Below are 21,839 nucleotides of genomic sequence, written 5' to 3' on the forward strand. Positions count from 1 at the left end.
AATGGTCAAAGTTAATTGGGGTTCTTTCAAATCACCAACCAAAAAACTTCCCAAGGACGACTACATTTATTCTTTCTTTGTACGTCAATGGTGTTCTTGGTGGTGAAGGTAAGCTTCTCTACAAATTGGGTAACAGATTAGTTGAGTTCAACAAGAAGAAGAGCCACACCATTGAGATCATTTCAACCTACAACTTGCCTATGGCACAGGTGGAAGTATCTACCGAGTATATTGGAAAGGTCTACAACTCTGATGTGTCTATTGATAATGTGTTTCTGTACGAGAGATTCTTCAAAGCGGGTGCAAAAGGAGTCGACGAGTTATCGGCGTCCCTTGTTTCATTTACAAAGTTGGATCTTTCTCAATTATTAAAATACTTCCCTGAATTGACTACTTCACTTTTCACCATAGTGGATTATGCTACGAGACAACCAACCACTCCTGGTATCGATATCCTACTTGACAATAACTTTAAAGCTATTGTTCATTTGCTCGATACACTTTTCGGCAAACAAGACCAGTACATGTACTTGATGAACAGGTTTTTTGCCAAGTATAAACAGTATATCCCACAAATGTGGCCACTTTTCCTTTTAACACAAAGCGAGCAGAGGTATTTTTCGTAGAGCCAGAAGCTAATTGGGAATTTCGTGCTTCTCTGTTCGGATGTGTTCGTGTGGTGCTGTATGCTTTTGAAAATTGCCATAGTATCAGTTGAAGGCTTGTCGGACATTGTAACAGTATAAGCATGCATTGAATACCTTGTTCAAGTCGGTGGCATACTTTCTTCTCTTCACAATCTCCAACATTGGTCAGCGACCAAGTCCTAATTTTGGACATGGTTGATTATGGATTATCGTTGGAGGAGCACTTGGGACATAAAGCAGTTTTGGACATCGTTGTGAACCTTATTGACTGTGTTGGAACTCGTGGACTAGGCGCAGACGAAGATGCTTTGCACAACCGTAAGACGACTGCTTCCAAGGATCATAGGATCATTATCAGTAAGCTCCTATTGATCAATCGTTTGTTCCTGTCAGCTTTGGTGGAAGATCCCGCTACAAGAAAGACCTTGATATCAAAGTCTGTTGTTTGGTCAATGGAAGTTTTGTTGGGTCCTCTCGATTTTGAAGCTTCAAGACTTGCAGCTACCGTTTTAAATGCGGTTTGTACAACTATTTGGAACTCATTGAGTAAGCAGGATCAATCCGATATTGACTTGAGCTTCTCACTTTGTAAATTGTTGCCTGCCATTGCAAGAACGGTCATCAGATACAATAAATTTGCCAGAGGAAATGAGTACTTCAAGCCAAAAAGAACGTTTACCTACTTATTTCAATCAGAGTATCCATTTCAAGAACACTCTCTTGACTCGGTTGTGAACGACGAGGTCCTTGTTGAAATCTTGGTTGAGTTATCAACCATCTTTACTTTCATTGCAAAAATTGGTAAAACAACCGCAGGAAATGAAGGTTATGTTGAGGTTTTGAATACTCAAATTCCTGACGATTTCTTTGATCCATCCAAGTATCTTGCAAAAAATTTCCAAGGAGAGGACATCATAACTCTTATTTCTGGGGCCAAGTTGATAATGCGAGGTAAATTCTTCCCCGAAGACAAATGGCTTTCGTTGTACGCAATCGCTCACAGAAGGATGCTTGACGGCATTGGAGCTCGTGAGACCATTGCTTTTGAGCCACTATATACCTCCTGTCGATGAATCCGAACAATTTGACAGAGTTATCTGGGGAAACTATTTGAAGGCATTGTTGAGAATAGGCACCATGGCCCCAGTCGCAGTTGAACATCTTTCAGAAGTGCCTAAGAAAGCTTGTATTCAATTGACTGGAACTGTTAGAGATCGGGCTGCATTCTTGGTCAATGAGGCATGGGACTCCTTGGCTTGGGATGCTGTAGAGGAAGATGAATTAAGATTTAACTTGACGAAATTCGGAGGGTATCAGGTTGAGTTTATTTCCAACGATTATGCCATCTTACAGGATCTTATGCTATTTGCCTTGCAGAAGAATGCTGAATGTCAAAGGGTCAGTGTTAAGATCTTGTGGTCCATTCTCGTTTCAGAGTTCATTTTAAGTGATTCCATCATTGACGTTGAAAGAGAGTGTCTCGTTGGATTGCATGACATCTATAATCGAAACGCTTATAAGCCATCGCCTGTTGAACAAGAAGCCTTTATCGACTTGTTGAAGGCAACTATCCGGTTAGATCGTGAAGATGAAGCTTTCTCCATGTTTTACAACTTCATAGAGAGTTTGGCTGGATTCTTGGTGGTTTTGAACGACTTGAATAGTGTTCCAGTTGGTCCCGAATTTGAAGACGACAGAACATTCCACAGGTTGAATATCAATGCTTACCTCAAAAATGCAAACAAGCCAGAGCTCTTCAATTCTTTCATTAATACCATGTACGAGGGCCATTTGAGCAAGGGCGATTATATCCAAGCTGCTTTGAGTTTAGAGCTTTATGCCTCCACATTTAGTTGGGATCATAATGTCATCCTTCCACCAAGTTTTAGACCCAAATTTCCTCAACAAACATCGTTTGAGAGAAAAGAAATGCTTTATAAGATGATTGCAACCAACTACATCAAGGGAAACAGTTTGGAGAGAGCCACTGACACATACAATGAATTGTTGGATTCCTACAACGAACATACTTATGACTTGAAGAGTTTCGCTTATGTTCACAACAAATTGGCGAAGTTGTATTTGGATTTGGAATCTTCAGACAAGTTGAGTCCCGCCTTCTTTAGAGTAGCATTCATTGGCGCTGGCTTCCCAACAAACATTAGAGGAAAAGAGCAAATTTATGAGGGATTACCCTTCGAGCATATTACATCCATTCATGAACGTTTGCTAAGACTTTATCCCGGAGCAAGAATCATTTCAGACGATGCCGAAGCCTCTAAGTTGAAAGAGAAGGTTCAAACAGGACGGTACTTGCATGTTAGCACCGTTGAACCGGTTAGTGAAATTTCGGAGAAATTGTTGAATACGTCCATTGGTGTGAGACAATATGCTCGTAACAAGGATTTGAGATTCTTTACCACAATGAAAAAAATTCCTGGATCGACATCCATTTTTGATATGTGGACAGAAGAAACCACCTATGAGACACACCTTTCTTTCCCAACCTTGATGAACAGAAGTGACATTAAGAGCACAAAGGTGGTGAAGTTGTCTCCATTAGACAATGCCATCAGAACTGTTATCAACAAGAATAACGACTTGGTACAGCTCGAAAGTATCATTGGAATAGCATTCAAGGAAAAAACAGAAATCAACTCACTGCTCAATGACTTGTCAAGACAGTTGGCCGGTACCGTTGACTCTCCAGTTAATGGAGGTGTTGGTCAATACAGAACTTTCTTCGTAGACCCAAGCTTCCAAAAGGAAGAGTATAAGGACAAGATCAGGTTATTGAAGAGTACTTTCTCAGATTTGACGATGATTTTGAACCGTTGTTTAATACTTCATGGCAAACTTGCATCTCCGTCGTTGAGAAATTCACACGACGCTTTAGTTGAATTGTTCAAGAAGAACTTTAAGGAGGAGATTGAGGCGTTGAAATTGAACCCAGATTCCGATGCTGCAAGTATTACTCAAAGTACTCATCAGAGTACCTACGCTCCATCACTTTCGCTGACCTTAGCTGAAAAGCGGTCTCTGTCAAGTGTCAACGGAGCATCTTTCCAGCCTCCCAACGGTTCACGCTTGACCAAGACTGTCAGTAGAGCATCATCTTCAAACTCAAGCGCTAGTGGCATTTCGGGAATCTCTTCCGAGAGAGCTTCGACTACTAACAACTCGTCAATGAGCGGATTCAGTTTTGGTAGAGGAAAGCGTACTGCGTTGAATTGGAGAAACATGGTAAACAGGGGGCCATGAAGTGGCGGTGAAGAGCTTTGTTTGACTACATATGTGAATTAAAACAAGATTGTCCGTACTATAGGAAATTTGCACCCACTAAAAACGGCACTCTGCAGGATAGTCGTGCGCACAACGATTACAATTGGGATTCAAATCAAATTTACTGGACAATCACAATTCACGATCACCATGTTGAGAAATTTTATGCGTAGCAGCCGTGTTTTGGCTAGAACTCCAGTCGTCACCAGAGCATGGACCCCAGTTAGATTCTATGCTGCTCCTCCAATCTCAAAGGATGAGGTTACCAACCGTGCCTTTGAAGCGTTGAAGACCGTCGCTGCCTTGCAAGAGTCTAAACTTGACTTGAATGCTTCTTTCCAAAAGGACTTGGGCTTGGACTCCTTGGACACCGTAGAAGCTCTTGTTGCTTTAGAGGAGGAGTTTGATTTGGAAATCCCTGACAAGATCTCTGACGAGATTAAGACCGTTGGAGAGGCCATCGACTACATCTACGAAGAGGAGAGAAAGTTATAAACTATGTAAATAAGTAAGACGAGGATAGCATGGAACAATGGACTAAAAGTCTGTGGTGCTTCCTTGGTCTCAATGTATAAGCTTTGCTAGAAAATGTAGTTAGTATTGATGAAAGGCAATGACCAAAATAAAGCCAGAAGCCCAAAATTAAAAATCAAGTTGCAACAACTCATAGCCATTGAATTTTCACTGAAAGCAGTTATAACTTGTTATTCATATTTTGTCTACGCTTGACTAATACTTATTCGGCACCATTGACTGCACTGACCATACCTCATTGCCGCACGTGACGACTCTTTAAATAATCGACCCTTGTATAATCCTCATTGATGATTGCCGCCGAAAACAGTGACGAACAACGCCGTGGTGCTGCCGATACTGAAGCAGTAGACAGTACCGCTGAAAGACTCGAACATGCTGCATTGTCCTCGGGTACTGATGAAGAACTTGAGGAAGATGAAGAAGACGAAAACGAAAGAAGCGAACCAGTAGAGTATCCTGGTACTGTTGTTCCAGATCCGGATGTCCAGGAGATCGAAGCCGACAGCGATTTGGCTCGAGAATACAATTCTGACTCTGAATACATTGATTTAATTCATCTAAAGATCCAGTCTTTGGATGACTTGGATCTTGCTCGCTTTACTAAGCTTCAGTCACTCTGCTTACGACAAAACCTCGTAACGTCAATGACCGGCGTTAAAGATTTACCGGACACCATGGAGGATTTGGACTTCTACGACAACCGCATCAATCACATTTCCAGCAATATAAGTAAACTTGTCAATTTGAAGAGCCTAGATCTCTCGTTCAATAAAATCAAGAACATCAAAAATATCGAGGCACTTACGCAATTGGAGAACTTGTACTTTGTTCAAAACAAAATTCGAGAAATCAAAAACTTGGACACTCTCAAAAGTTTGAAGAACCTTGAATTGGGTGGAAATAAGATAGAAGAGATTAATGAGGGCTTGCATCAACTTCAATCTCTTACCCAGCTCTGGCTAGGAAAGAACCGCATACATAAGCTTCAAAATCTTTCGAGCCTCACTAATTTGAGAGTACTATCTATTCAATCAAACCGGATCACAAAGATCGAGGGGTTGGAAATGTTGGTGAATTTGGAAGAACTCTACTTGTCGCACAATGGTATCGCAAAAATTGAGAACTTGGACAACAATAAGAATCTTCAAGTTCTTGACATGACATCAAACAAACTCACCAGTCTCGACAATTTGAGTCATCTCACAAAGTTGACAGACTTCTGGTGTTCATACAACCAAATCTCAGATTTCGAACAAATCCGCAGAGAACTAGGAAAGCTTCCAGAGTTGGACACCGTCTATTTTGAAGGAAACCCTATCCAACGTGAAAATCCAACTGCTTATAGAAGAAAGATACGCCTCAATCTTGGCTCATCATTGACAAAGATTGACGCTACTTATGTCACAAGTTAAATTTCAGACTATAATGCGTGGAGTTGAAATCGGTTCAGATATAATTCGAGATTTCCTCGATTAGATTAAATACGATTAATGAAGTGATCTAACGAACTACACCCAAAGCACAGAGATGTATCTATTCTAGATTATTATCTTCGGTCTTGTAATTGTCAAGGACAATTCTGTAGATGAAGGAGGGAGCAAAGCCTCCTATGTTTGTGATGTAGATGTCGATATTCTCAGGAGGAATATAATCGTCCAATTGATTTGAGACCAATTCAACATTGTCAACAAGTTTGAAATCATCGTAGTTGAGCACCTGCCCCGAGTTCCCCACCTCTATCAAATCATTACGACTGAAGGGATATAATGGCGATAACTTGTATAATCCAGCCACAGCGAATACCGGGGTCTTGTGTTCCTTGGCACATTCCACGACATTGGGCCACACCTGAATTTGACATGCAACCACCGTTGGCAAATACCGACTTGGAACCCACAATCACCTTACCTACTCTAGACATGACTGCAAACGTAGTCGAGTCAGGAACAAGAATTGTGTCTATTTTGTTGTCAACCAATGCCTTGACGAACTTGTGAGCTTTCTTAATGTCATTGGGATAGTTTTCAGTTACGAGCACCGTGAACGTTCTCTTAGCTCTCGCCTTGATGAGAAATTCCAAGACTGTATCAGATGACGGCGTAGGGGTCAATAAAATTTCATTATCGTGAATCAAATCCCATGCCATGGTTTCGAGATTCTCGTTCACTGCCGAAATTTCATCTACTAAATCTCGAATACCATGTATAATGATAGACCTGAGATCACTGTTCTGTTTTTTGGATACTTGGGACACTGCCAGCTTTTTATTCAGATTCGTTGACAATAAACTGAACATGGAGCTCATCATTGGGGTGCTCTCAGAATTGTCAGTTTCAATTTCATCCCTGATCAATGCAAGCACACGTCTGATAATGTTACCAGTAATTATTTCCTTTGAACGTGCACCAATAATCACCTTACCAGTCTTTCGAATCAAATCTATCAAGTCATGGGGGTCGGACCAACGAGCAGCTGAGATCACTCGCATAAGTAGCTGTGCTACCGCCAAGGCTATTTCTCTGTCACCTTCTATTTGGTGTCTTTTAAGCTTGAGAACGAAAGGGTCCACTAACTTTTGTATTTCCGGCCCTATAGCAACATCGGGTGTTGACATTTTGGATAACGTATGGAGAAAATCAAGCTGTCAGACAAGAAGGCTCATCAGAAAATAGAGATGTGCTTATGTGCAGTACAACAGATTTCCATCACTTCGGAAGGTTTAAGTTGTAGTTCGTAGATGTTGGGTAAAGCTTAAATTATGATTGTAGGTGACTGTATCGTTCTCAAATTGAGCGGGATTCAATTGACCTCGGGGTTTTTTTTTGGGTGCAAAACATGTTGACTATTTCGCACTCGCGAGCGTTTTCAAATCTCTTCACAGGTAATGAATGTGTTCAATGAAGGGCTAGAGAAATGCTTATGGATGCTATACAAAGAAGCTGACTCTTTTGGTGCTTCAGCATCGTTAATACTGAGGTTGGCTGAAATGCTCAACTTTGACACTTTTCTTGATGAAGATGCATACACTCATATTGTGGGGGAGCCACTTGTTGATAATAACAAGGAACGCATGAAATTCAAGAGGCTTTCAATTGCGGGATCGTTGATACTTCTCGATATAGATATCCTTACGGACACGAAAATTCTTCGTATTTCGCTTTCTCTGGCAAACCACCAAGGCGATGCTAAGGTTGGAAATTATTATAAAATCATAAATTCTGGCGACACAAGCCGAATTGAAGTTAATTTTTCTCAAAACAACGAATCCTTCCTTGGCAAGAGTGCGAATCCCGAAAAGATACTTTTGTCGAGTTTTGCCGATGACAAGCTTGGGAAGTTTCCCAGAAACTTAGCCTATATGGCTGACTTGGACAAATCATCAGGAGCTGGACCCGACCTTTTCTTGTACATAGACAAGTTGGCATTGGTTTTGAAAGCCATTCATGAGTATGAAAAAGAAAGAGATGCAACATGGGAGCTGCAAAATGGTTATGTGGGAAGCGTGGGAAGAGTCGCATTGAATAATGAAACTGATCTTCTATTGGGAGTCTTCTTACATTTTTGGCAAGATTGGCGATACATAAACCATCATAAAGCACCAGAAAGTGCGACCCCTGCATTTGGAAAGAACTACTATGCTTTGTTGCGTGTCAAACCTTCTACAAGCCTGAACGAATATTTGAATGATTCTTTAAAATGGCCGTTGCCAGATGGAAGCAAGTTGGACCTTGAGTTTGCCAACAATGATACTAAGGTGGACGAAGATTCCTCTCCGTGGATCCTATGCCTTGAGTTTAATGAGTCGATCCATCTTCCGCTCCAAATAGTTGAACTTTTGGAGGCAGTTGTCGCAGATGAGGGTTCAACATCGAGCGCAGCTTTCACAGCATTGAATAATCATGACAGTTTCCACGGTAACATCAGCCTTGAAAATGGCACTTTCGTGGATACTCGTGTTGTTTCAGACCTTCCGTACCGTTTTATTCCTGCCAAAGTGGTAGAAATCAAGTCATTGAAGGTGATACCGAAATTGTTGTCACTCGCAAGAACATTTTTATTCGTTCAAAACCTTCTAGTGCTGTTCAACGAGGAATCATACTCTTGCATATCATCAGCAGCAACTGGGTTGCAAAATGGAGGATTAAATGACGATGCAAAACAAAAGCTTATCGATACATTACAGCTTCCTAATGATATCACGGATCAAGAACTCTTGGGACTAAATGCTGTGACCGACAATAGTAATTTTTCCCACCATATGCAACCTTCCGAAAACCTTGATTTGGAATCTGTCATGGCTGAAGATGCTGGAGAGAGTGCTTCAATCAAAAAAGGCTTGAGTGTGACTTTTGAGGAAATTGATCTTACAAGTCTTAGCCTCCAAATCACTATCACAGGTTCGATCGATGATGAAGGAAATACTTTGGAGAAACAATTCAGTGTACTGAATGGGAATGCCTTCTTGTCACAAAAGGGAGGTGATATGGAAATCGACGATGCCCCAATGGAAAAGTTCGTGAGAGCATTGAATGTTTCTGAGGATATCAAACGAAGTTTCAAATACTTATTAGAATGAATGATGGAGCCGTAAGTTTGTATATTATTTACAGTATTAGAGCTTGACACCGATGTGAATAGCGGCCACACCAAATGTCAAGTTTTCGTAACCCAGTTCAGGAACATAGAAACCAGCAGACTCGATCATGCCCTTGAACTCTTCTTGCTTTGGAAATCTCCTAATGCTCTCCACCAAATACTGGTATGAGTCTCTATCGTCGGCGATAAGTTGACCCATCATCGGAATCATGGAGAAGGAGTAGGCTTGGTACACTTGAGACAAGAGTGGGTTGTCAACATGAGAAAACTCCAAGCAAGCAAATATTCCACCAGGTCTCAATACACGGTAAGCGGTGTTAAGCCCTGCTTGAATGTTGGTGAAGTTTCTGATTCCAAATGCTATCGTGTATACGTCTTTGGAATTATCAGGGATTTCTTCCATAGTCTCACCATTTTGAACGAGGAATTTCACTCTGTCACTTCCATCGTTCCATTTTGACTTTTGGTACCGTAATTGTCCCTCAGCAAGCATATCTGGATTGATATCTGCAATAGTCATCGTAGACTGAGTATCATGATGAGCGTTTTTGGCATGATCCAATAAACCGAAAGCGATATCACCGGTTCCACCAGCCACATCGAGAAAATCAAGTGGTCTGCTAGCTCCGGGACGCATACCCGCATCAATTCTGTTGATAAAGTGGTTCTTCCATAATCTATGTATGCCAAACGACATGGCATCATTCATCACATCATACTTGGAGGCCACGGATGAGAACACACCCTTCACCATTTTTTCCTTTTCCTCTTTGTTCACAGTCTTGAAACCAAAATGAGTTGTATCGTCACTGTATCTTCTACGGAGAAGCCCTACCATCGACAAGACGGGACGGCGGACGGCCCGTGGCCCCATTGAGGTCTGTAGCAAAGACATTGAAGAGAAACTTGCGAGCACCAAAATCTCATGAGAATAGGGTCCGACGATTACATAAGATTTCATATTGAAAGTCCTAAATTAAAAGATCTAAGCTTGAACGACTCTGACGGTGTTGGAGTGACCAGAGCCTCTAGTCCATCCTTGAATAGTAACAATTGAGTCGCCCTTCTTGATAATACCCAAATCGATGGCTTCCGAAACAGCCCATCTCAATCTGTTCTCTACATCCTCTTGCCAGTTTTCAACCTTACCCTTAGTGTACACGAAGGGGTAGACACCTCTGTACAAGTGACAATACCTAGCAGCTCTCTCGTTTCTGGTAACCATCATAATTGGAACATTAGGCTTGTATTTGGACACGAGTCTTGAAGTCAAACCAGAAGTAGATAAGACGACAATGGCCTTGGCATCTTGCTCGTAGGCAGCGGAAACAGCAGCAATTGCACAAGTTTCGGTGGTAGGAGTAGGTTTCTTGGCCAAAGCTCTGATTTCATTGTGCAATGGCTGGTAAGCAATAGCCTTTTCAGCAATGATAGCAGTGTTGTGCATCATCGAGACGGCCTCAAATGGGTAGTTACCCTTGGCAGTTTCACCAGACAACATGACACAGTCAGCACCATCCAAGATAGCGTTACCGACGTCACTGACTTCGGCTCTGGTTGGTCTTGGGTTGTAGGTCATGGACTCCAACATTTGGGTAGCACAAATTACAGGCTTAGCAGCCAAGTTACATTTGGCAATCAACTGCTTTTGAACGACGAACACTTGAGGAGCTGGAATCTCAATACCCAAGTCACCTCTGGCCACCATGACACCGTCGGTCTCGGCAAGGATATCATCAAAGTTGTTCACACCTTGTTGGTTCTCGATCTTGGCAATGATCTGAATATCCTTTCCATCTTCACCAAGGACTTCACGAATGGCCTTGATATCGTCTCCGGAACGAATAAACGAAGCGAAGATCATGTGGACGCCGTTCTTGACACCGAATCTGATATCGTTCTTGTCCTTTTCAGAAAGAGCAGGAAGATCAACGTCGGTGCCAGGGAGGTTGACACCCTTGTGAGACGAGATGGAACCGGCATTGACAGATCTGACCTTCAAGGTCTTGGAGTCAACAACTTCAGCAACTTCAAACGAAAGCACACCATCATCTACATATATGATCTTTCCAGTCTCGATGACCTTAGTAATGTTCTTGTAGTCGACGTACATGATTTTGTCGTCACATTTCTTCGCGTACTCATCGTCAGTAGTGATAATCATTTCGTGGTTTGGAAGAATTGGGTAATCCTTCTCTCCCACGGTGGTACCAGTACGGATCTCAGGACCCTTGGTATCCAAGGCAATGGCCAATGGTCTACCAGGATACAACTCCTCCGACTTTCTGGCGTTGTCAATGACCGACTGGTGATACTCGTGCGATCCATGAGAGAAGTTCATTCTCACAATGTTAAGACCGGCTTTTCTCAACTTGACCATCACTTCGGCAGAGTTGGTCTTAGGACCAATGGTACCGATAATTGAGGAACGACGGAGCACTTTGTCTGGAGTCTCAGTGGTGTTGAGGCAGGTAAGCCAAGTTAAAGCAGCGTGGGACATATTACAACAGCAGAATGAAGGAAAATAAAATCAGTTGACAACTTTTAACCTCGCAGCCGGTCGTGTGTGTTCCGACGGAGTGCCCCGAGCCGGTGGAACGGGGCAGCGGGAACAAACAGGTGGTGTCATAGATAAACTTGACGACAGAAATCTCTATGTCGTGAACCATATACTACGCTTTTTTACTACTAAATAGTGCATAGGTGATGAGGATGTATATGATTCATTGAACCACGGCTACCGTCGGCTCTTCTCATAGCGCGCTCGGTGTCGGACTTTGATAAGGCGGTTATCGCATATCGAAAAATTTTTCAATTCCTTGATATGGCCCAATAATTGAATGCTTCATTACTTGACACCGTGTTTTGCCCCAATTGTTCTTTCAGCCACCAAATCAGCACAATTAGCCACGTTCCTTGTACGCACCCACCACACCGCAACTGGTGATTTTCAACACCCAGTCACCCATATGTTAAATCAGATTTCACCAATCGCTACTCACATTCATGGTGGTTCCCATTCTTGTCGGGATTGGGGTCACTGTGGCAGCCTTATTCACGAAATCTACCGTTTCTGCATACAGAAAGTACATCCTACTCACTCCCCAGATAATAGCATCGCTAAATAACATCAAGCTCACATCTCTGTCACTGCCTTCCACCTACAATGGCAAACCTCACCAGCATGAAGATATACATAAATTATTGCGCCAGCGGTACCCAAGGGCAGGATTCGATGACAAAATGACCGAGCGAGAAGCACTTTTGATTATGGGTATAGAGGGAGACGATATAATCAAATTTGATAGAGCAATGTTAAAAGAGCGATATCGTAAATTGATGGTAATGAACCACCCAGACAAGCATGGGAGCAAGTACTTGGCCCAGAAGATAAATCAAGCAAAGCAGGTTTTAGAGGATGGTTACATGTTTCGAAGATGATCGTTGATACATTTATTTTAATGGCCATTTGAGATGCCGTTTAGTTGACTAGACTCTTTGGCCTTTTCCTTACCTCCTTCAAAATTCTCCCGTACCCGAAGATAATGCTGCAATTCTTCAGCACTCACAGATGGTGATAAGTCCAGCTGCGACTTTATAAAATCTTCCATGGTAACAATGACATTTGTATCGTCTTTGGTTGCAACATTATCAAACCACCATCTGGTCGATACTTCTTCCTGACCAAGAGATTTCCGTTCACGATTAAGTACCTTGATCTTTTTGTCAGCTTCTCCTGCAATTCTTGTCATAGCATTCAACATAGCATCCGAGCAAAGCGCATAGAAATCTGCTCCGGTATAAGTAAAAGAATATTTAGCAGCAATGTCATACAAGTTGACATTATCAGCCAAATTGAACTTCCTGGTAAGTGCTTCCATGATCTTTGCCTGCTTGTCATCTGTATCGGAAATCCCCAAATATAACATTTTATCAAACCTCCCGGGCCGTAATAATGCTTCATCCAACAAATCAGGTCGATTTGTCGCTCCAACAACGAAAACTCCATCTCCTCCATTCTCTCCTCCACCGCTCATACCGTCTAACTCAGCCAATAATTGCGACACAATTCTGTCCATAACTCCTCCAGAATCTCCCTGGTTACCTCTTTTAGGTGCAACAGAATCCAATTCGTCGAAAAATATGACACATGGTTTAGCGTCTCTAGCTCTTTGAAATACTCGGCGAACATTAGCTTCTGACTCTCCAATATACATGTTTAAAAGCTCAGGACCTTTTACACTGAAAAAATTCAAAGAAAAGTTGGTGGCTATTGCTTTGGCCAACAATGTCTTACCGGTACCAGGAGGACCATAAAACAAAATACCACTTCTTTTCTTGACCCCATTGCTGAACAATTCTGGGTGCTTTAAAGGCATATCAATGGTATCTAAGATTTCATCTTTGACCAAGTCCAAGCCACCGATGTCTTCCCACTTGACATTGGGTATACGAGGGGCTCCTATAGAGTCACTGAACTCGTTCCTAGCCTCGTTGATGGCCTTATTGAAATCTTCAGGGATCCATTCAATGAACCCACCCGATGAAATAAGTACCAATTGGTCGACAGAAGTTTTCGTCGACTTAGCCAACTTGTTAATCCTCTTGATAGCAATTTGCTTAGCCTTCTTTACGATTGATATCAAGTCTCGTGGGGTCAAACCGGCAGATTGCAAAGCAAGAGTTTGAAACTTGACGTCTTTCCGCTTCCTAAAGTTTACCAGAGCGAAATCAAATGTGGTGGCAGAATTCTCAACTAGTTCGTACAGCTCATAAATTGTATGGTCTGCCTTCTCTAGTTCGTTTTGAATCAAAAACCTGAATATTTCCTGACGTTCGGCTTCTGTTGGCACTCCAAGGTCAATTTGGAATTTCACCATCAGTCGTACGCTGTCACTTAACTTTTCGACATCATTGCAGCTCATGACAATCACTAAATTGCGATGAGCATCAAAAAGTCTATCGAGAACTTGTATAACTTTTAGTGAAAGAGAGGTGTTCATACTTGCGCCCTGCTCGTTCTCATTGGTTTGAACACAAAGCATCTCGATATGTTTCAAGAAAAGGACGTGGAATGGTTCATCACGTTGATCATTGGCCAAGGTCTTTTCTATTTTGGCGGTTAACGTTCCAATAGTTTTCAACTCAGCCCCCGGGTTAATGAGGTCTAAGCAGTCTAGCTCGATCAAATTGAGCCCCAAGTCGATGGCCAAGCTGCGAACTAAAGTCGCTTTACCGAGTCCTCTCGTCATGGAATTGAGTAAGACTGTAGTCCTCAAATTGACCTTAGAATTAGATTCAATGCATGTCAGAAGTATCTTTTTGAGCTCAACTGCATATTTGAACACTGTATTATCATTGGATATGACAGAGTTGTAGCTGAATATGCGAGGCAAGTTCAAGTAGTTGTACCAGTAACTCGTTTCGTTTCCAGGAGGAGAAATGTACTCGATGCCAGACGATATTAATCGGGTTTTTGTTGGATCAATGATAAGCTGCTTATCAGCGCTTTGATCACCGTCCACTTCCACAATCTTAAACCAAGCAACAGCATCGGTGTCTCCCGTCGGTACGATTCCAGAATCTTCAGCACCATTATTTTCGTCTTCTTGCTTTGAGGTTTTCAATGTGTCGAACATAGTTTTAGCAAGAACTGTATCAATGAGCACAGGAACCAAGTCTCCCATTCTAACGCATTTTTGGTGTTCATTAAAGACAGATTTAAGTCCCCCGAAGAAATGAGTTTGGTATGTTTTATCCATAGTGATTGGAGATAGCACTCTAGAAATGGTAACCGATTGCGCAACAGGTATAACGTCTGACAATCTCTGATCCGCCGTGGCTGCCTGCAAAGGCTCAAAGTAGATTTTTTCGTCAATTTTAAGGCCGAGGTTTATAAAAAGAATTGGCGACAAGTAAATGAACGAGGTACTGAAGTTATTTGGCTCGATAAAGGAATGCACTTTGACAATCGTGGTGTGAGATGCATGGTGTAAATTAACGAGATCACCGTCAAAGACAGGAAACCCAAGTTTAGTCATGGCTTTAGCGGTAACATAAACATTCAATTCCGGATCGTCTTTCTTCCAGGTGGGAGTTTCCACCGGTGCAGGCAAAGGACGTGCTTGAAAGTGGTGGTTTGTAGACGGCTTGGACTCCAAATGCATTGAGTTTGTGAGATAACTTGAAAGGTCGATGATATCGGAATCCAGAGCAGTTTCATTCTCAGGTTCCTCAGTATCTACCTCAATTCTTTCAGCTGGTTCGGCCACCTCGTTAGAATGGTCCAGGCTCACAAGTACCACTTTCGTCTCAGCATCTATACGGCCATGAGAGACAGGTTCAGAAAGAATGATCTGGCCATTTATATCCCTTATTACATCCCCAGAATTCACCACGCCTGAGCTTCCTCGCAAAAACTCTGTGATAAGTTTGGAACGGAGGGTTATGGTTGAAATATTAGACAAGATTTTGTACACCGAAGAAGGAACTGAAACGAATACCGATGATAATGGTATAATCGATGAAGGCGGTACAGACATTACCACACACAGTGAGACTGTGATTTGCTGATCAAAACGTGACAATGTTGAATTATTGACAAAAATCACCGAATTGGATGTTGGAGCATCATGTTCAACAGCACTGACTCGATATAATTTGTACGTATCAAAGTAGTCAGGTGCACCCAAGAGTTTCACAGCCACGAATCGGTCTTCAATGTCGCCTTTGTAGCCTATTTGTTGACCATTTTCATGACTTCCGGTTGTCTGTTCACGCTCCGAATCTGGAAAAAGTCGAACAAATAGTTCCATGGAAACATGCAAAGCATCATATCGATTGAAGGTGGGGTCATTGATGAAGTGAACATTTGCAGTTGTTGAATACAGCTTCTGGTTGTGGTCTTCCATTGCAATCTGTGGAAGCGCAGAAGGCATCAACGAAATGTATCCAGAGTGAAGTGGAGGACCTCGGCTTTTGTGGGGAAGTGCTTTGTGCAGGATACAAAACACTAAGGCGATGGACAAGCATAAGATAGGAGAGAAAGGCGAGACAGATGTATGAAGAGTAAGAAAAGGTTGTGAAAGCAATTTTGGCCGTTTTTGCGAGACTCTGAAGGGATATGGATATCTTTCTTGAACACGGTTGCAACTTTGCAACCTTCATCAACGCTTACTAAAAAGGGATATGTAACTCCCCCGTACAAATGCTACCGATATTAGTTTCGCTTGTGACTTGGAAAAGTCCAGAATATAGGTCTTAAAGCATTACAGACCGACTTGAGGTGTTCTGAATTCATCTTCTCAAGTTTCGCAAAAGGTTACCCGGCCTCGATGAAAAATTTAAAACCTAGAATACAGAGCCTTTCTTCAGTATACATGTTTCATGTATTCTTAAATGATGAAAAACTATTTGTTTATACCATATAGAGGCCATTTAAGTGCGGTATCGTCTTGATACCGTGTTGGTCGATGATTGGTATTTTGTCATAGTTACACTGATTAGAATACTTGCATGTAAATGATTCTGTGTAGGCCGCTATGTGCTAGTCTTCAGCCCTTCTCTCGTCTATTACGTGTATCATACACCATCTGAGTTGCCTCTCCATTTGCTTTGTTTCTTTTTAACTCTTTTGTTTCTCGCGTACCTCAATTACAGTTTCCAGCTATTATATATGTATTGCTAGTTACTCGTACACCTCACCACTTATTCGTCATCCTCAACAACAGTGGTGTGCAAACCCTTGACGGAAGCAACATGGACTGGCTCAACGAGAGCGAACAACTTCTCCTTGGCATCCTCCTCGTCGTTTCTCTTTCTAGAGATTCTCAATCTCATTCTGTATGGAACACCTTGCACACCTCTCTTCCACAAAGCAACGTTCAATTTAGGGTCCAATCTGACATCAGTAGTTCTCATGTGCAAAGTAGCGAACTTCTTGATCTCCTTGACAGCCTTTGGGGCTCTCTTTTTGAAGTGAACTCCATGTAACTAAAGTTAGTATAAATTCATAATCTTCGTATTCCTCATCAGTACATATTATCCAATGGTACTATGCCATCTACTGTATCACTCTGGTCATATAATCAACTCTTTATAAGTCTTCAACGTGTCTGAATCTTGAATATAGTCGGTTTCAATGGAACAAAGTTCATTGGATATCCACCATAATGTTGATTAAGGAACTACAGTCTCAGTTTCAGATTATACATACTCTCTTGTGCAAGTTAATGGTGTATTCACGAGTAACGGTGTCCTGCAAAGCCATCTTGTCTAATGTATTTGTCGCTTGGTAAGGCCAATTTTTCAATTTTTTCTCACAGTTCGCGGACGTGTATATACCAGGACTTCCGCTGGTGTAAAATTGTTTGGTGCGACACGTGATAGAGAAGGGTTGAGCCCTCGCACCGTGCAGTTCATTCGAGTCCATACACTCGTGAATAATTCGAACTCCACATCTTCTCCACCTTTCTCTCTGCTAAGTTGATGCTGTTGTTCATCCCACCTTTAATTTCGTCCGCAACAAGTTTTGCATCTTTTAATTGAAATCTGTAACAATATTGTAGGTCCCATATGCCTAAAAGTGAGCATATAGTACGGCTAGTGATGGAACCATCTTGTATAAATCGTCCCAATTGTTCGAGTGAGACGTCATATTGATGGTCTTCAAGTGGTGGTTTACTGTTTTGAATTAGAGGTGCAACTTCAGACAATACCATCAGTAATGCTTCCTTAGTTGAGTCTAAAAGACCATCGTAATAAGTGCCATACACCTTCGTTATCTCATCAAGATAGGTAGAGCCTTTGGTAGTTGAAAGCTTTAGAAGACAGCCGGCTATTATCCATAATAGTGTGACATTGGAAGCATGCTTAGTATAATGATCGCCCTTCTTAGTAAGCTTCAATTCATGTAGTATTGAACCCAAAAGGTTTACAAGCGTCGAATATGCCTTGTTGACCACAAGAACAACAACCACGTCGAAACTTATTCTGGACAATCGCCACAAAAGCGTTTCTCGATCTGCCAGAGACGAGCGCAACCGCAACTGATAACTGAGCTTGTAGAATTCATTGACCAAATTCATGTTGGGGGTGGACTTGAGACGCAATATTAACACTAGGAGCTCATGGTCTATCAATCCATTATTATTCTTGGGAAGAGGATTCACTTTAGGTGTATTTGTTTCCGTAATGCTTTGATTTTCCAGGTCATAGAGAGCATTATTCAAGTTCACTGCTTCTCTCTTTGCCACAGGTAACATATTTCCAAACAAAAGAAGCGTCAAGCGAATTTTCCACAACTTGAGTTTATTCTCCAGCCCCACCAGTGGATCTTGGAGAAGATGGTATGTAAGATCAATCAACGAAGATAACGGTTTCTGGGCATCTATATCAGCATTTAGCTGGTCCAAAGTGAAGTTTACAATACTGGAAGGTGGTGCCCTGGCAAACAATGAAGAATTCAATAACGGCAACTCCATTGTGCCTTTAATAAACGTCCATTCATATACTGATTCTTTGGTTCCTCGCTATATCTGGTGTATATGCAGGCCATATTATATGGCTTAGAAGGTAAGGCTTAGACGATAAGTAGCAAGCACGAGGGTCTAGGCCGAGGCTTGGGTGGCTATTTGTTGAAAATCAGGTGGCACAGTTTAGTGTTTGGCCACTTTTTACTCAGTGATTTTGCAGATAGTGGTGAAAGATTGTAGATCCATACACCGGGTATTTTGTGGGGAATCAAGTGTTAAACATTTTGTGGGAATCAACCGTTACAACACCTTCGCTCGTTTCTTGGTCCAATGACCGAGAATCTGGTACCTCATCTGGAATTGGTTCAGCTAGCTAAAAGAAAACAACAGAAGCATGCTCATGAATCCAAGATACTTGTGGATCAGCTAAGGAAGACGCTTCAAGCTATAGTGCAAGCCAACTCCAACGAGATGGGAGTAAGTGCTCCGCCATTACTAGACAAAATAGCCACTATTCACGAGCTTGATAAAGAGATAGACAGACAGCTAAACAATGATATAGCCATGAGTTTTGAAGAGCTTATGAATGTAAAGTCACGGCTTCAACGGCTTATCGAACGAAGTAATAAAAAGTTACAGTATGACGATGACAAAACGATTGTGGATGAGATGCAGCGACGGGCGGAGTTGATAGATCAAGAGCTTAGAATATTCGAGCTTACTATGGAGCTAGTACGTAAATAAGGGAAATCGATGCAAATTAAAATGCTATGTATGACAAATTCTATGGTAGACCTTTAGCTGCTCGTTCCCATTTCTCTTCTGCTATCCATCCAGCATTAATGATCTTGGTAAGATCTTCCAAATTAACATATCTATCCTGTCTCAATACACGGCCCCGATCAACAAGGTTGGTGTATACTTTTGGAAGAGCTTCTCGTGGTAGATGCGATAACGATTGTTCCACAATATGATCTTCAATATCTTCTTCGCTCTTTGTTGGCGTCAACCAAATATTGCGCCTGTATTTCCAGAGCTTTTCACCCAAACAGTCACCAGACGACAAGGGTTCTTGCTTGTCTTGTTCCATCTGCTCTCGAAGCTTACAAACATCAAGCTCGTCATAATTGGTGCTTTCAACCGCAGTACTTCCAGCTTCTTGGTTATCGCTGCCGACCCGCTTCAGTATCAGCAATCCCACATCTTGACCAACTGGAGACTCAGACCCCATGGTCGTGGATGACCGTATCTCATCGTTGCCCTGTTGGTGATGCTCGTACATTTTTTCTAGACTCTTGTGCTTTCGATATTCCTGCAAAAATGCTTCTTCGGCCGAGGTGTACGCCTTACTCACCTTTGTCAAACGCTCAAACGCCCCTTCAGAGTCACTGGTTTCGAAAAGTTCGTCGAAACTTCCGTCGGGAGCAAACACAACTTCTGATAACGAACGTATTCGGGCCCAAAAATTACCCCACTCGCTAGTCGCTCGCTTAAGCAACGTGTTTACTTTGCTTCTTCTATTCTTTTTGGTTCTGGACTGATCTTTACTTCGTTGGGGTGAATGGGATATGTCTTGTTCTGGCATAGGAATCTATTGCTTAAACGAAAACACAAAACTAGTACAAAAATTCACCAGGTTTCAAGTCTTCGCAACTTGAATCGAAGAGGTTACACAAGCTGGGACATATATTGGCTGATCCCGCTCAACCCGAGTTTCTCAGAGTGAATATATTTAGTGTGAATAATGGCGTTGCGATGCGGTCCTGCCTCATACCCCACTAAGAAATATGCGAAGAAAATTATGTAAGGTGATTTCTGTGGCTCTGTTGCCCTTCGTTTAATACATTTACATAGACTAGGGTTCGGTGACTTCGGTTTCAGCAGTCTTTCTCTTGACCTTATTGTAATAGTCGTGATCAAAGGACCATTCCCGTTTCTTTAGTTCCCTTTTTTGTTCTCTATCGTAACTCATCTCGTTCCGCAATCGTTTCACAATATTTTGGTCCATGTAGCACGTCCCTGGTGCTCCCCATTCAACATTAAACAAGGCAATGGAGAGCCCGTTGTGGATATTGGGACCTGACCAGGTTCGTGAGTTGATATCGTTGGCGTAGAATCCGTGGTAGGCAGGTAAAGGGGGAAGAAGAAGTACGGTAACCGAAATATCACCTTTGAAATCTTCTGGTACTGGCTGTTGCATCGTCCAGCTGTCGTTCCACTCACTGAGATCGATGGTGTTATCGAAGAACCCTTGATGTGCCAATACATGTAGTATGTCGGAGTCATCAGTATATATACCTCCCACTCCACCCCACAATAACCTATCTTCAGCTACATTGCCCTCATCCAAGTTTTGCAAGAATGCTATAACATGAGTGTAGGGAATCTTGATCTCTAGGAGGCTGTTGATGTATTCTTGTGGAAGCTGAGGGATCATGGGAATGTATCTTACTCGGTCCGTGAAATACGACTGTTCTTGTTGTTGAGTAATGAAACGAGACCTGATTATTTCAAACTCCTCATAATGTTCCGGTCTCAAACCGGTCAATTGCGCAATCTGAAGCGTTTCCCACGTTGTAGTGGGGTTGTAAACAATTTTACCGAGGACTTTGCGTTGAGGGAACAATTCTTCAACAAGTTGCACAATTGAGCTTTTGTCAAGCGTGGGTTTGTGTGCCTTGAATGGGCTGTACAGGCTCTTTTTCTTGTTGACAGAAGTTTCAGAAGCGTGTACTTCTTCTCGTTTTGAAGGAGATGGCGCTTCATCTTTGCGTTCTGCCGTGGCCAAGGAAGACACTGTGTTGCCCAGATTTTGCTCTGGAGCAGTAGCCACTGAATGTTGTGAATGGTTCGGGCGATGATGGGTGTGGTGGTAATGATGATGGTGATGGTGATGGTGGTGTGTAGCGACACTTTCTGAGCGGTCGGTGTCGTTTCCCTTCTTTGTGTGATCATTAGCTCGTTCATTTTTGACGCTTACATCGTTTAAATTAGTGCCTAATGGTGGCATTGCGGGAAAAACTGCTTGAAACTTGGGCAGTTTGCTGTGCTTCTCTTCTGAGTTGCTCACGCGTGGAACCAGTTGAGATGTTGGTAGCTCATCGCTAAGCACAGTATCGGTACTTTTCATCGTATTTTCGCTTCCTGGAGCATTGCTTGATAAATTCGGTAAGGGTGGATGACTTTGGGCCGAACCAATGCCATGGTTGTCGTTGGCAGTCTCAGACATGTTGAAAGTGTAGCGTAAACGTTCAACACCCGTTTACATGTGGGACATTATGCAGGAATATATAAATGTATGGAA

The 21,839-nt window shown here is 42.2% G+C and overlaps 15 protein-coding genes across 15 annotated transcripts; 7 read left to right on the top strand and 8 right to left on the bottom strand. All coding sequences in view use genetic code 12, as the record gives it.

Moving 5' to 3' along the window:
* Window positions 1-838: 838 nt before the first annotated feature.
* On the top strand, window positions 839-1,720 carry PGUG_00709 (uncharacterized protein; the record flags this gene model as incomplete). The annotated part of the gene is made up of 1 exon (XM_001487282.1): window positions 839-1,720. The coding sequence occupies one exon, from the start codon at window positions 839-841 to the stop codon at window positions 1,718-1,720; it is 882 nt and encodes a 293-aa protein (XP_001487332.2).
* A 64-nt stretch (window positions 1,721-1,784) lies between these two features.
* On the top strand, window positions 1,785-3,908 carry PGUG_00710 (uncharacterized protein; the record flags this gene model as incomplete). Its single annotated transcript, XM_001487283.1, has 1 exon — window positions 1,785-3,908. One exon carries the CDS (start codon window positions 1,785-1,787, stop codon window positions 3,906-3,908), a length of 2,124 nt encoding a protein of 707 aa, XP_001487333.2.
* Window positions 3,909-4,079: 171 nt separating this feature from the next.
* On the top strand, window positions 4,080-4,424 carry ACP12 (acyl carrier protein; the record flags this gene model as incomplete). The annotated part of the gene is made up of 1 exon (XM_001487284.1): window positions 4,080-4,424. One exon carries the CDS (start codon window positions 4,080-4,082, stop codon window positions 4,422-4,424), a length of 345 nt encoding a protein of 114 aa, XP_001487334.1.
* A 329-nt stretch (window positions 4,425-4,753) lies between these two features.
* Window positions 4,754-5,878, top strand: SDS22 (type 1 protein phosphatase-activating protein; the record flags this gene model as incomplete). The annotated part of the gene is made up of 1 exon (XM_001487285.1): window positions 4,754-5,878. The coding sequence occupies one exon, from the start codon at window positions 4,754-4,756 to the stop codon at window positions 5,876-5,878; it is 1,125 nt and encodes a 374-aa protein (XP_001487335.1).
* A 335-nt stretch (window positions 5,879-6,213) lies between these two features.
* GCD7 (translation initiation factor eIF2B subunit beta) lies at window positions 6,214-7,080 on the bottom strand (the record flags this gene model as incomplete). Its single annotated transcript, XM_001487286.1, has 1 exon — window positions 6,214-7,080. The coding sequence occupies one exon, from the start codon at window positions 7,078-7,080 to the stop codon at window positions 6,214-6,216; it is 867 nt and encodes a 288-aa protein (XP_001487336.2).
* Window positions 7,081-7,350: 270 nt separating this feature from the next.
* MED1 (Med1p) lies at window positions 7,351-9,042 on the top strand (the record flags this gene model as incomplete). The annotated part of the gene is made up of 1 exon (XM_001487287.1): window positions 7,351-9,042. The coding sequence occupies one exon, from the start codon at window positions 7,351-7,353 to the stop codon at window positions 9,040-9,042; it is 1,692 nt and encodes a 563-aa protein (XP_001487337.2).
* Window positions 9,043-9,078: 36 nt separating this feature from the next.
* On the bottom strand, window positions 9,079-10,023 carry COQ5 (2-hexaprenyl-6-methoxy-1,4-benzoquinone methyltransferase; the record flags this gene model as incomplete). The annotated part of the gene is made up of 1 exon (XM_001487288.1): window positions 9,079-10,023. One exon carries the CDS (start codon window positions 10,021-10,023, stop codon window positions 9,079-9,081), a length of 945 nt encoding a protein of 314 aa, XP_001487338.2.
* Window positions 10,024-10,047: 24 nt separating this feature from the next.
* On the bottom strand, window positions 10,048-11,562 carry CDC19 (pyruvate kinase; the record flags this gene model as incomplete). The annotated part of the gene is made up of 1 exon (XM_001487289.1): window positions 10,048-11,562. The coding sequence occupies one exon, from the start codon at window positions 11,560-11,562 to the stop codon at window positions 10,048-10,050; it is 1,515 nt and encodes a 504-aa protein (XP_001487339.1).
* Window positions 11,563-12,068: 506 nt separating this feature from the next.
* On the top strand, window positions 12,069-12,503 carry MDJ2 (Mdj2p; the record flags this gene model as incomplete). Its single annotated transcript, XM_001487290.1, has 1 exon — window positions 12,069-12,503. One exon carries the CDS (start codon window positions 12,069-12,071, stop codon window positions 12,501-12,503), a length of 435 nt encoding a protein of 144 aa, XP_001487340.2.
* A 17-nt stretch (window positions 12,504-12,520) lies between these two features.
* PEX6 (AAA family ATPase peroxin 6) lies at window positions 12,521-16,000 on the bottom strand (the record flags this gene model as incomplete). Its single annotated transcript, XM_001487291.1, has 1 exon — window positions 12,521-16,000. One exon carries the CDS (start codon window positions 15,998-16,000, stop codon window positions 12,521-12,523), a length of 3,480 nt encoding a protein of 1,159 aa, XP_001487341.2.
* A 769-nt stretch (window positions 16,001-16,769) lies between these two features.
* Window positions 16,770-16,982, bottom strand: PGUG_00719 (60S ribosomal protein eL31; the record flags this gene model as incomplete). The annotated part of the gene is made up of 1 exon (XM_001487292.1): window positions 16,770-16,982. One exon carries the CDS (start codon window positions 16,980-16,982, stop codon window positions 16,770-16,772), a length of 213 nt encoding a protein of 70 aa, XP_001487342.1.
* Window positions 16,983-17,479: 497 nt separating this feature from the next.
* PGUG_00720 (uncharacterized protein) lies at window positions 17,480-18,544 on the bottom strand (the record flags this gene model as incomplete). Its single annotated transcript, XM_001487293.1, has 1 exon — window positions 17,480-18,544. The coding sequence occupies one exon, from the start codon at window positions 18,542-18,544 to the stop codon at window positions 17,480-17,482; it is 1,065 nt and encodes a 354-aa protein (XP_001487343.2).
* Window positions 18,545-18,865: 321 nt separating this feature from the next.
* PGUG_00721 (uncharacterized protein) lies at window positions 18,866-19,279 on the top strand (the record flags this gene model as incomplete). Its single annotated transcript, XM_001487294.1, has 1 exon — window positions 18,866-19,279. One exon carries the CDS (start codon window positions 18,866-18,868, stop codon window positions 19,277-19,279), a length of 414 nt encoding a protein of 137 aa, XP_001487344.2.
* Window positions 19,280-19,319: 40 nt separating this feature from the next.
* On the bottom strand, window positions 19,320-20,120 carry PGUG_00722 (uncharacterized protein; the record flags this gene model as incomplete). Its single annotated transcript, XM_001487295.1, has 1 exon — window positions 19,320-20,120. One exon carries the CDS (start codon window positions 20,118-20,120, stop codon window positions 19,320-19,322), a length of 801 nt encoding a protein of 266 aa, XP_001487345.2.
* A 270-nt stretch (window positions 20,121-20,390) lies between these two features.
* On the bottom strand, window positions 20,391-21,764 carry RXT3 (Rxt3p; the record flags this gene model as incomplete). The annotated part of the gene is made up of 1 exon (XM_001487296.1): window positions 20,391-21,764. One exon carries the CDS (start codon window positions 21,762-21,764, stop codon window positions 20,391-20,393), a length of 1,374 nt encoding a protein of 457 aa, XP_001487346.2.
* Window positions 21,765-21,839: the final 75 nt, after the last annotated feature.

Source organism: Meyerozyma guilliermondii, genomic scaffold (assembly GCF_000149425.1).
Source record: "Meyerozyma guilliermondii ATCC 6260 scaffold_1 genomic scaffold, whole genome shotgun sequence".
In the NCBI taxonomy this organism is placed as follows: Eukaryota; Fungi; Ascomycota; class Pichiomycetes; order Serinales; family Debaryomycetaceae; genus Meyerozyma; species Meyerozyma guilliermondii.